This window comes from Anser cygnoides, chromosome 13, assembly GCF_040182565.1.
Source record: "Anser cygnoides isolate HZ-2024a breed goose chromosome 13, Taihu_goose_T2T_genome, whole genome shotgun sequence".
Lineage (NCBI taxonomy): Eukaryota > Metazoa > Chordata > Aves > Anseriformes > Anatidae > Anser > Anser cygnoides.
The window spans coordinates 20,319,995-20,331,984 of record NC_089885.1 but is presented as its reverse complement, the minus strand read 5'-3'; the positions used below and the strand labels follow the sequence as shown (position 1 = coordinate 20,331,984).

Below are 11,990 nucleotides of genomic sequence, written 5' to 3'. Positions count from 1 at the left end.
CAGCAGAAACTTGCCTGCTAATGAAAACGACAAACTGAAGAAAACATACAATTGTGTAAACTAAGTTAGTCTTCAGAACAACACTCTGAAAAGACTGCCCACCCGTATTTGCCTGAACTTACAGTCTGTAGTGACATCCTCCTGTGGGTGTGATTAAAAATGCACAACTGGCATGAAGACAGGCAAAAGCTGTCCTTTGAACAGATCTCCAAAGTGAGCTAAACAAAGGAGACAGTATCTGCAGTGTACTTGGGAATAACTTACTTCCCTTTGGTTAAGAAAAAAATCAAAACAATCCTTAGAGGAATTTTTTTTCCTTAAGTAAAACGCCTCAAGTTCATTTTGTTAAATAAAAGGTACCTGATCAAACTCTCTCCCAGCAGCAAGCTGAAGGATGTAAACAATGGAATCTCCTTTCATCGGCTGTAAAGGTTCCCATGTGATTTCGTAAGTGTTTTCTTCCAGCTGATTTGCTTTGGGTGCTAGAAAAAAAGTGATTTCTTGTTATTTTAGAAAAAGAGAATAATGGTCTCTACCAACGTAGAAAATCTCTACATAAGATCGCCAGCTTCTGTTTAGTCCCACAATGGCCATGGAGAGGTCTCACTGGGAGAAGAGTCAGGTTTTAGCATTCTACTTACTACAAACATGGCTTGCAGAGGTTTCTAGAGCAGTGTAAGCTCACCTTTAAGAGATGCGGGTGGAGACTTAGTTGTAGTGAAAGCGTAAACTTCAGAAAACTCTCCCTCTCCGGCATCATTATATGCCTGGATTTTAAAATAGTACGTAGTGGATTCACTGAGTCTCTGCACCTTGTATGTATGACAAGGACCACTATAAACAGTAACAAACCTGGAAAACAAAACAAAACAAAACAGAATATATACGAATTAGAATTACTCAGTAACTACAAATTTGTACATCGATATTGTAAATGAGCTCGGTGAATATTTTTCTATCTAACTTTATTACAAAAGTAGTGAAAATACTATACTGAATTTACTATTTGCAAGTAAATACTAGTGTAACAGCTATTGACAGCACTTCTGGTTGAAAGATGGGATGCAAAAACGCACACTAAGTGGCAAACTTTGGGATGCCCAAATAACTTACTGGTGCAAACAGAGGTGAGAATACTTAAAATGGTCTTAAAAAACTTGACACGAAGTTTTAATGCAATTGTAGCATCTTTAGTGCTCTGATTATCTCACCTGCCAAACCTGTCCTCCATCTGCAAGTTGAATTGTGTAGGGTTGGTAATTAAAGCTCTGCTAGGACCTTCACCCCATTTCAGTTTAAGGCTCTGGTAGCTGAAGACCACACATTCAAGATGAGGAGGGTCAGGAGGTAGTGGTTTCGTTTTGGCTTTAATGGAATGACTGAAAGGACCAACTCCAAAGCTGTTTATGGCCTGTATTCTAATTCTAGAAGTGGGAGAAGAGCGATATGGTTAATTTACTGAGGCCATGAAAAATACTAATGAGGCAAGAGTTAAAGTTTGTAACGAATATGACTACAAACAATAAAGCAATTAAAATGCAGTCAAAAATTAACTATACAAATTATCTATTTCAAAACAGGTCAAAATAATTACATTGTTTTCAGCACAATGAAACTTCAGTGTTTCTCAGAATTGTTCAGGTTTATTCTGCGCAGTGAGCAAGCGCCCAGGTGCTCTAAGATCCCATTTACTTGTACCGTTTGCCTCCTGCTGACACCGAAGATCCATAATCTGAACTAAGCTTTAGTCAAACCCAAGCATGCAATACAAGAACAACTACTCTGCTATTATCCACGCACGCATCCTGTTTTTTGTGAGATACTGATCGTACCACTGTATGCACTGCTTCTAAATAAAAAGTTACAAACCCAGGAAATTTAGAATAAAGCCTTTGCTTTGAGATGGAATGAATCTTAACGCAGCAATCTCAACTCCTGCTGCTGAACTTCATGGTTTAGATCAGGATATGCCAATTTTATTTTTTCAGAGTTGTAGAGTGAATCAAGCAAATATTCTGTAAGCTGAATGAAATTGCTATAAAGTTTAAGAACACTACCTTCAAAGCTAGTGACTGCAGGTTCTGCAAACGCAGTTTCAGAATAAAATAATTATTACCTGTACAGAGTATCAGGCAGCAGATTCTCAAGAACATGGCTTGTATTTCTTCCAACAGTTACAAGCTGCTTCTCCCCATATTCTATGTTATATCCAGTGATCTCTGACCCATGACAACACGGTTCTTCCCATTGAATTGCAAGGCACGTTGATAAAGGAAGAGAAATTTCCATTTGATCTTCCTCAAGTAAATGCAGTACTGACACTGCTGCAGGCACTGATGCAGGGGTTGTCACCACACCAGTCTCGCCAAACAACCCAACTCCAGAGACATTCACAGCCTGAAAGAGAGACTATGTGTTGTTTACTGAATACACTTTTTTCCATATCTATCATGCTTTCTTTTGCATGTCATTAAAAGGAACTTGGAAGAGAATGGGAAATTTCCCAAGCAACACGTAAACATGGCAAAATGTCTGCTATTTAATAAAACACTTGACCTAAACCTCATTTTTAGATACATGCAGTTAGGAGGGACTTGGGGAGAAGGGAGAGTGATTTTTTAAGGCAATATTGCCTTAATAAGTGACAGCATGTAGCTGTCATCTCTAACTGCCTTTTTTCTGCAAACTATATGCGCTTCATGCGCTTCCTCATTTGTTAGTAACACATAATAAAAGGCTTTTCGTACCTGTACTCTGCAGTAATATGTGGTTGCAGGTGTGAGACCCTTTACTTCATAGCTCTGGCAAGGGCCAGTGTAAATGACATGCATTGATCCTTCCACCTGACCCCAGTCCAGTCTGTATTCACTGATTTCTGCACCATTGCATGCGGGACTCTGAAAGTGACAAATTATCTTAACTATTGCACACACATACATGTTCAACATACAAGAACTCTCATTACACCACACAAAGACATCAAAACAGAAGCACTGGGGTTGAAAAACAGTTCTTTTTAGAGAACAAACTTACTTCTCAGATATGATACTCGGGCTCTTTGCTACCATTAAAACCAACGCCAGTACAACGTGCCCATACGCTTGAAGCTGCTACTGCTGTAGCCTACTGCATGATTTCTTACAACCACACAGGAAATTTAAACTCAAACTTTCAGCAATATTCAATAAAATGACTTTTAAGGTTGACTTCTTAAAAGGTTTCCATGTATTAACAGCATAACACTAGTTACCATACCATGAGGAGAATTTAAATGGCGCTCCGTTTATTCATTTAAGATAGAAACTGGTAGTGGACAAAATCTACACAAACAACGTATGGCTCTATAGAGAGATGTTTAAAATATTACACCCATACCTTCGTCATTTCTTCCATTTCTGTATGTTACACTTGTGTTACTATGATTCTAAAAGCCAAATATTAATTTGTGTATTACTGAAAAACATTAAAACTTACCTCCCATGAAACTATAACAGAAGTTGCATTTTTACAAGTTATTACAGGTTTGCAGCATTGATCAGGAGGCCCGGGAGCGGTAGAGATTTCTGCTTTGTCTGAGTGAGGACCAAACTGAAAAAAAGAAACAACAACTGCATGAATTTAGCAACAGTAGTAAAGCAAAAACTGATGTGCAAGTGCACAAGCCAAAGAAAACAAATTATTTTTAACTTGATAAGGAAGCAAATAGAAGATTTCAGTGCTTAGTTTCCTAGCACCATTTGAAATTCCTTTCAGGGAGTTTACTCTATGAACTGGCCCCATGCCTACAGGATTTCTGTGATCCTCCCACTAACTCACACTCTCCTATAGTCTTGTAACTCCTCCTTTCCCTGTAGTCAGGATTTTGCTTCCACAAGCAATGGTAATGCTTCAGAAAGACTTTTATGCAACCAACATTTGTCCTAACCCAACCTTATTCAAACGTGGCATTGTTTGACCGCACCTCTCTACACAATGCTATTGCCACACCACCAATCTGCAAAAGTCGACACTTAACTGTAGAACATATGACAGCTTCTTAAGGCACAAACATTAAGTGGTTATTCACAGCCAGAAATGCAGGGTTTAGACTGCAGGCAAAGAAATGACTAAAAGTAGTAAGAGAATATGTAGCGCTAGCTTTGGACTAATTAGATGCTGACAGTAGTCTGCTAAATACCAACCCAAACGCACCGCTCAGCAAACACCCCCTCAGTCAGTGACATTAAGTCCCTCCTTCAGCCCTATCTCAGTGAATCCGCATGAGAAATCCTGCTCCTTCAATGAAAATATAACAAGCCACAAAATATGACCAGGCTCCTAACACGATAGTACCGTCACTACCCCTTGCATAAAAATATCCGCTCTCATTAGCAGAGTGGTTACCCCAACTTTGTTTGCTGCTCGTATCCAGAAGCAGTATGTTCTCCCAGGAAGTAGATTGCTCACTGCGTATTCCGATGCTGGACCCTGATACACTTGTCTGCGCTCATCTTGTTCTGAGTTTGCCATCTCTACGATGTACTCTGTTATGTCAGAACCTCCATCGACAGATGGTGGGCCTACAAAATAAAAAGGGATTTTTCTATTCATTTCACAAACCACCTTTTTCTTTAGCTTGTTTATAATTAGTCTTCTCAAGCTGCACGTCAAGCCAGATGAATTCTAAAAATCACAGAATCCCAGTGCAGGCATTTATCATATCTGAGCAGAAACACTTCATGATGCTCTCCCCCCTCCCTCCCCGATACTGTTGTATTATTTTAAGATAGACTTTATCAGGTTCTTTCATATATTTTTCATGCATTTCCTTCAAAAAACAATGTATCTTCCTTACTGTTTATTTGCTTCACTAAGATAAAAATTAAAAAAAAAAAAAGACGGTTGATTCTTAAATTGCCCGTAACACATCAGTAACAAGGTAGAGTCAGCAAGCTTTCCTTCCTCAAGAGCTTTGTTTCTGTTTAACTTTCTCCATATCGTTACACATATATGTATCACCAAATCTTAGCTGGTTAGCATGCTTTGTTTCATTTTTTTTAAAATTAAAATAGTAACATGGGCTATACGATTTACATTCTTTTTACATTAAAATATGTAAACATATAAGTATACATTTTAAAGAGTTCTACAGATTTTTAATGTTTGTCCTGACATTTAAAAATGACAAAAATATTTTGCTCAGAAACACTGGAGCTTACCCCACTGTAAAGTGATTTCCTTGGGCTTAGCTTTGCCTGCCAGGCACGGAGCATGACACGGTCCAGGAGGAACAGCTGATGTTGTAACAGTCATAACATCAGAAGCCTAGCAGTAATACATATGGTTTTAGCATGAAAACACAAAACATTTCACTAAACAGAATTAAATGACTTTCAGAACCAAATTTATTCTTATTTTTCTCACCTGGCTTTCGCCACCTTTACTGACACAATAAACTCTCAATCTGTATGAAGTACCAGGCCTGAGATGATCACAAGTGTGCTCTCTCTGGGAACCACTGTATATGGTATCCCATTTACTCCCTGGGGTAAAAAGAAAATATTTTATACTTCAAAGTTTTTGCAAAAATCAACCTTGAAAATTCTCACACAATTATTTATGAAGATAATCAAGCCACAAAATCCAATTTGAAGTATCAGTTACACAAAGAACACACACAACAAAAACAGACATGAAAAAAGAACAGTAATTACTAGAGCAAGGAGTAGTGAATCACAAGCTGAATTAGTAACACAAGTTGAATTAGTACTTAATGATAATGGCTTACCAATTAATGCTTCTGAGATTTCCAAAAAGTATTTAGAAATGTCTGATCCTCCATTATCTTTGGGTGGTTCTGAAAGAAAACAGCATCTTAAAATAAATTACTGAAGATTTAAAGACAATGCATTAATTTGCTATCATCAGTCTTCAGAGAACATTTTCATCTGTTACAGAATTCATTCACGTAGAAAACTCAGTTCAAACAGAAAACGTGAACACATACTCTCACAATACATTTTCCAGAACAATATTTTTTCTATTATTAATCGTGATTATGTGAGGAAGAAATGTAACCAAGAAAATACTGCCAATTTCAGAGGTAAACTTTTAAGAGTACGTTAAAATTATTTAAGCATCACAGTAAATTGGTGAACATGCTATTAAAGTGTGTCTAAAATGAATACTGCTGATTACAGCCCCAAAACCAGGGCAAGGTGCATTTTTTTAATGCTATATATTTCTCCTTCAATAACATTCTCTACGGAGACAAATAATTAGCCTATGAGCTTGCCTCTGTTTTCTGATCTGTGTTATTGAGTGACTGCACGTACACAAATGTATGTGAAGCACTCAAATACAGCACTAACAAAGGGTAACCTACCCCACGCAACTTTCACACTGTGCGAATGGATCTTTCCCTTTACAGTTGGTTTACTCGGTGGTCCAGGTTTGTCAGGATTGGTGCTGTGTTCTACTACCTCACTAGGACTACTTTTTCCTTCACTGTTGTAGGCAAAGAGCTGTTTCAGGAATGAAGAGAACATATAAGCAATTGATTTTATGACAGGTAATACACAGCTAGCTGATTTACAAAATTCTTCCACGCAAACAAAACCAAACACACGAGAATTGCAGGTTAATTTCTCCGGGCTCCACAAAAAGTATCTTAGCTACACAGAAATGCTAAACCCCCTGAAATGCATACAGTCATAATTAAATTTGAAATAAAATATAGTACAAACCCTAAACTTATAGGATGTACTCCTCCTAAGATTTCTTAAAGTGCATGAGAGTTCATCTCCATTGTACTGTGGTTGGAAACCATAACCCTGTAAAGGAGGAAAAAAAAAGAACAAATGCAGACACTAATTTTCCATGAGAAAACAAAATGAAGACTTTTAGACTTTTTTTTTAGCTGGAGCTTCATCTTTGTTTGATAAATACATACAGTACTTGCCAACTGTTGCACTATTTTGCATCATTTTATTTAGAAGTAACATAGAGGGTTAAATTTTTATTTATGCACTACTGCATATCAAGCTTTTACCGACATAATAAAAACCAGCACTTACGGAACCTTCTTCCTCCATGTCTAAACTGTAAGTGAGAGAGTCATCTGAAGACACCCCGTTAGGTGGGCTCCACTTCAATGACAGCCAGGTCACTCCTGCTTCAACGAGCACTGGGGGCGCTGGGGGTGGTGGGACAATTCCTGCTGTGTAGTATGTCACTGTCTCGCTAAACCCACTGGAAAAATATTTTTTAGAAAGTTAATGACGGCAGACGTAGCTGCAGAGAAAATGAATGATATTATAAATTGCGTTCATTACCTCATTCCAATATCGTTTTTAGCAGCTAGTCTAAGTGAGTATTTTGTAGAAGGAGAGAGTTTGGTAAGTTTATACTGCTTCAGATGCCCGTAGTAGCATTCTTTGAAGGGTCCATTCTTCCCCTTTAAAAAAGTGAGAACAACCTGAGCAACTTTTTGCACTGAGACTGTAAGCTCTCTGCTAAGGCCAGTTTCTTCTCCTCTAACTTTTTCTAAATTTTGTTTCACAAATTTAATAACAATTAAAAAAAAATTGGAAGCCTTAAAAATGTAAAAAACTAATGTCACCAGGGTCATACTGAGTACGCCTGATAGCAATCCTGAGTATTCCAGATAATAAAACAACATGTTGATTGAGATGTGATGATTTTTTAGTGCTGGAGTTGTGACAAAATGGTCATAAATAAAACTGCAATTGAAAATAAAACACACTTTTGAATTTTTTAATCGCTTTGGAATACATTTTTGTAATAAGTTCAAAATTTGAGTGGTATTTATGACAGCTACTGAAGATGCAAGCCAAACACTCAGCCATTTAAACAAAGCATAGGAATTAATACTCTGAATGACAAGAACCAAAGGAGGAAGCTTCGCACTATCCTCTCAGAGGATCTGAAAGGATTATCTACTTGAATTGCTGCAATACTGGTAATTTGATTTAAGCTTTTTAATTGGCTAGTCACTTTAAAACTGTCTCGACAGTTGCACCAAAATAGTGGATGTACCTAAGCACAAAGTATTTTTAGGTATAATTGGCCTAGAGATGTCATTATGACTTTTTTTTTTTCCACTAGAAAAGGGCTTACCTCATCCCATTCTAAAAGAAAATTAGTTATTTTGGAACCATTGTCATTTGAGGACTGAAAATAAAGAAACAATGAAAAAAGTTAAAATCAAGTGATGGAACTTTACACATATATATTGCATGCTAAAACAAAGCATTTTAATAATTGAATAAATATATTCCAACTGCCTTTTAAAACATAACTGTTTAGTGTACAGCTGAAAGGAACCTGCAATAGGCATATAGCCCTCTTTTTCCACAAAGATACTTCTGATAACCTGGAACTCTGTTGTGGGCACAGACACACGTATTCAGTAAAGTGAGCTAGACAGGGTAAGCACTAGCAGCTATTTCAATTCCTTGTTCCTGGTGGCCCTCCAAACTGCTACACTACCTATGTTAATTTTGATAGTTTATAATATGAACTTATAAGCAGTTTCATTTTCTGAACAATGAAAATAGTCTTAGTTTTTCTTTACATCCTCATGCAGCAATGTAAGCATTCAGACAAGCACATTTTTGTTTTCTATGACGCACAAATGGGAACTTTCTATCCTTCCTGAGTATAGGTACAAATAATTTAACTGATGTTATTCAGTTATAAACCATTCTTTCCAGGTATAAGCATAGTCATAAGAAAAACATGAAATGACAATAAAATATAGTTACCAAATCTTTACAGATTATACTGTATATATTCAAAAAATTAGATTCAAAAGTTAAGGTACAAACTAGACAAAGATATTCACTATGAGTTGGTTCGAGTAACTAACATTATAATTCCTGAATCCTTTTAAGTCATATCTATCTAGGAACTCCATGCAAAAATGTCAATTTTCTATCCTTTCTTATGTTGCCATTTAAGAATAAAACTTTCCTATTGAACAACCATTCGTACTTAGAGAGAAGTATGCCTGCTACAAATTCTATCATACTAAAGTGATATGCAAAAAAATAAGGAAACAGTAAAGGAAATAGGAAGAAGTGATCATGATTTCAGCCTTCAGTCTTAACCAAGCAGCTTAAAAGCCAACACCTAAAATCCACAATTATTGACAGAGCTAATGTAAACATGCCATACACGAATACATTAGTCTACTTACCTTCCACTGCAAACTCAGGCTGTTTTTGGTTCTGTTAATTAGCTTTGGGGCAGCTGGACAATCTGGCTCACAACTTTCTGTAGTGAAGCTCACTAATTCTGAAACGGATTCTTTTATCGAACTGCTGGTTGCTGAAACTCTGAACAAAGGACAATTAATTACGTTATTGCATTAGCAACTGAAAATTTAAGGAAAAACTTGTCAGCTTGAGAAATTTACTTAATTGCAAATTGTGGTTATAGCAACAAAACCAGAATGTCCATGCTATTGGAAAAAAGTACTCAAAGACATTGATTCCAAAAGACAATAATATCATGCCTCGTCAGTCAAGAATGAAAAAGCCTAGTCTGAGTTTATGATCTTACTCCAGGTTCCAGGAACTGATGTTCCCATCAGAAATGCTATTGACCATACCATGCTCACCAGGGACACAGGTGTATACTGACAGAACAGTGTGATGGAGCTCGCATGTGGACACTTACCACACAGAGCCTTCCAGATCAATATCCTTAATTTACAGTTATTTTGAACTAGTAACTAGTGAAGAATCCTTTCTATTGTTCATATTTTGGCAGAAACAATGTGCCAATCTGCGTGTCTCTTGACAAAAAAACAAGTCTATTTAGACGTCTGTAGGCCTCTGGCCTCCAAGAAACATGACCAAGATCATTCACACAAGTGTTCTTTTCTAATCATCACAGTGAGAGGGCAGACTGCATTTTACTCTGTCACAGTGGAGATATTTTAGTGATGAAATACACATGGGAGGCATGATGAAAACTACAGCAAGTGTTACCAAATGGTAACAGAATACCTGACTTGAAATGAACCTTTTCACTGAAAAACCTTGAGATCGAATGTGGACTACACTTACCGCAACATTTCAGTGTAATTGTTCAAATGGGACAGGATCTCTGGGACAGTTTTGCTCACTTATGTTTGTTTTTCAAGAGCAATGGATTGCCTAATTTTTCAGAAAGGTGAGAAACACTGTCCATCTTCCAGTACCCTACGCTGTGCAAATGGAGCTCTGCTCCGCTTCCAAGGGAACATCTTGTTCCCTTGTAACGCAGCATCTACCATCTCATTTCAACTAGTTTCAACTGTTCTTGCAGGGTTACAGAAGCTTGCGGTTCAGAGAAGCAACTTTACAAATCAAGCTGACACGTCAAACTTCCAAACCCACGTTAAAGTTTTTGTTATTTTATTTGCTACTGCCTTCAGCTTACATCAATCTCTTTCACTGAGTGCAAACTTATCATTTTAGAAAAGATGCCGCAGAGGATAACTTGATGTTTATATTTTGGAGAAACAAGAAAAGAGAGAAGACAGTAGGAAAGAAAGCTGAAGAAAGTGAGGAGACGCTTTTATGGAGTTAGAAGTAAAGAAGGAATTATATAGCAACAGTAATGTCCGCAGCTGTTATTTTATGCACAATATTCCTCAAATAGTCTGTGACCACACCCTTTTCATGAAGCTAGAATGATTTTGTAATTAACATCTGAAAAACAATATTAAGCATTCAATTTCCAGCAACATACCTGACATGGTAATCCGTTGCTGGTCTGAGATCAGGAAGTGTAATTGTTAATTCTTCCCCACTATGGAAAGGGAGAAAAAAAAGTTACAGCTCTTCCTTATACATTAAAGGATAAAAGCTTATTGAAAAGCAAAACCATCTAGCGCACATTTAATTTTCAAGTTTTCCATTGTCCACGTAACTCATAGTGACATTACTTAAAATTTATTTCACGTGAAGTACGTAGGTCTGCAAGTCAACAAACAGCTCCTGATAAAGAGATTGCTGATTGGTTAATGTTTTTAAACATCGGTATTGTGCTTAAATGAAGAAACTAAACTTACACATAGACAGATTTAAATTTTCCATTTTTACCACTGTTGGATATTGCTACTTCAAATGTAAATGCTGCTGGACTATGACTATGGCTCTCTCCATTCTGTGAACTAACTGGGAGATTCCAGGACAGAACGGCTGATCTTGCTTGTATATCAGAAACCTATTAAAAGCATAAATAATGCAAGTAAGTTTGCTTTCTGTAATAAAAGGTCAATTAGTCAATAACATGGTGTTGCTAGCTTGCCCATGAAGTTCCTCACTGGAGGAATTCTTTACCTTTGTAATGGAAATACTGAGTAATTATTTGAGTTTACATTATTCTGTTTTCACTTCAATTACCACACTAACGGATTTCCCTTCAGACACTACATAACCTTACTTATAGACACGTTACGTTGTCTCAATGTACGAAGAGAAAATTTGCATTTCACCTGCACTGTTCACATCATTCATTTGGAGCAAATTTTCAGATCTGGAGTCTTCAACACTGGCACCAGATGTACCTTTAGGCACAGTCAGATGACGTAACTTTCTTAACCCTATTACAATTCCATCAGTCGACCTTAACACGTAACCACTAATCTGGATGATAACAAGATTTGGTCTAAGCAAGTTTCTCTGAAAAAATCAACACAGCCTTCTGATGGCATTAAGTACAGATGTCAGAGGCAGCAGTGAAAAAATATGACTGTAAGAATGCCTGAAAGGCTAGAAAAAAAAAATCCATGCTCAACATATAGATAACTCAAAGAAGAGTTTCATTAAACATGCTTGAGATCAAAAATTGGTGCTGTTTTAGCCTTTAGACATTTAAATGTCTGTCACCAGATTCCAATGACCTAAATAGTCTGTAAACACTCAAATATTTGCTCCGATTTCTAAACATAACATAAAAAGATGAGCTGTTTTCGTAAACTGTATTCCCAGTATCTG

At 36.9% G+C, this 11,990-nt stretch overlaps 1 protein-coding gene across 6 annotated transcripts in view; it reads right to left on the bottom strand.

The window, feature by feature from the left end:
• LOC106042987 (fibronectin type-III domain-containing protein 3a-like) overlaps nt 1-11,990 on the bottom strand; it is a 46,216-nt gene that overhangs the window by 3,157 nt on the left and 31,069 nt on the right. For all 6 annotated transcript variants that reach the window (XM_067005113.1, XM_067005114.1, XM_048079944.2 and 3 more), the window contains 18 exons: nt 11,063-11,217; nt 10,741-10,800; nt 9,200-9,338; nt 8,119-8,172; nt 7,314-7,435; nt 7,056-7,230; nt 6,726-6,812; nt 6,365-6,503; nt 5,768-5,836; nt 5,404-5,522; nt 5,199-5,304; nt 4,384-4,559; nt 3,475-3,588; nt 2,748-2,897; nt 2,117-2,397; nt 1,212-1,424; nt 686-852; nt 361-482 (listed from right to left, as the gene is read on the bottom strand). In XM_067005113.1, coding sequence (XP_066861214.1) covers nt 361-482; nt 686-852; nt 1,212-1,424; nt 2,117-2,397; nt 2,748-2,897; nt 3,475-3,588; nt 4,384-4,559; nt 5,199-5,304; nt 5,404-5,522; nt 5,768-5,836; nt 6,365-6,503; nt 6,726-6,812; nt 7,056-7,230; nt 7,314-7,435; nt 8,119-8,172; nt 9,200-9,338; nt 10,741-10,800; nt 11,063-11,217 — 2,448 coding nt within the window. The remainder of the gene's footprint in view (nt 1-360; nt 483-685; nt 853-1,211; nt 1,425-2,116; nt 2,398-2,747; nt 2,898-3,474; nt 3,589-4,383; nt 4,560-5,198; nt 5,305-5,403; nt 5,523-5,767; nt 5,837-6,364; nt 6,504-6,725; nt 6,813-7,055; nt 7,231-7,313; nt 7,436-8,118; nt 8,173-9,199; nt 9,339-10,740; nt 10,801-11,062; nt 11,218-11,990) is intronic.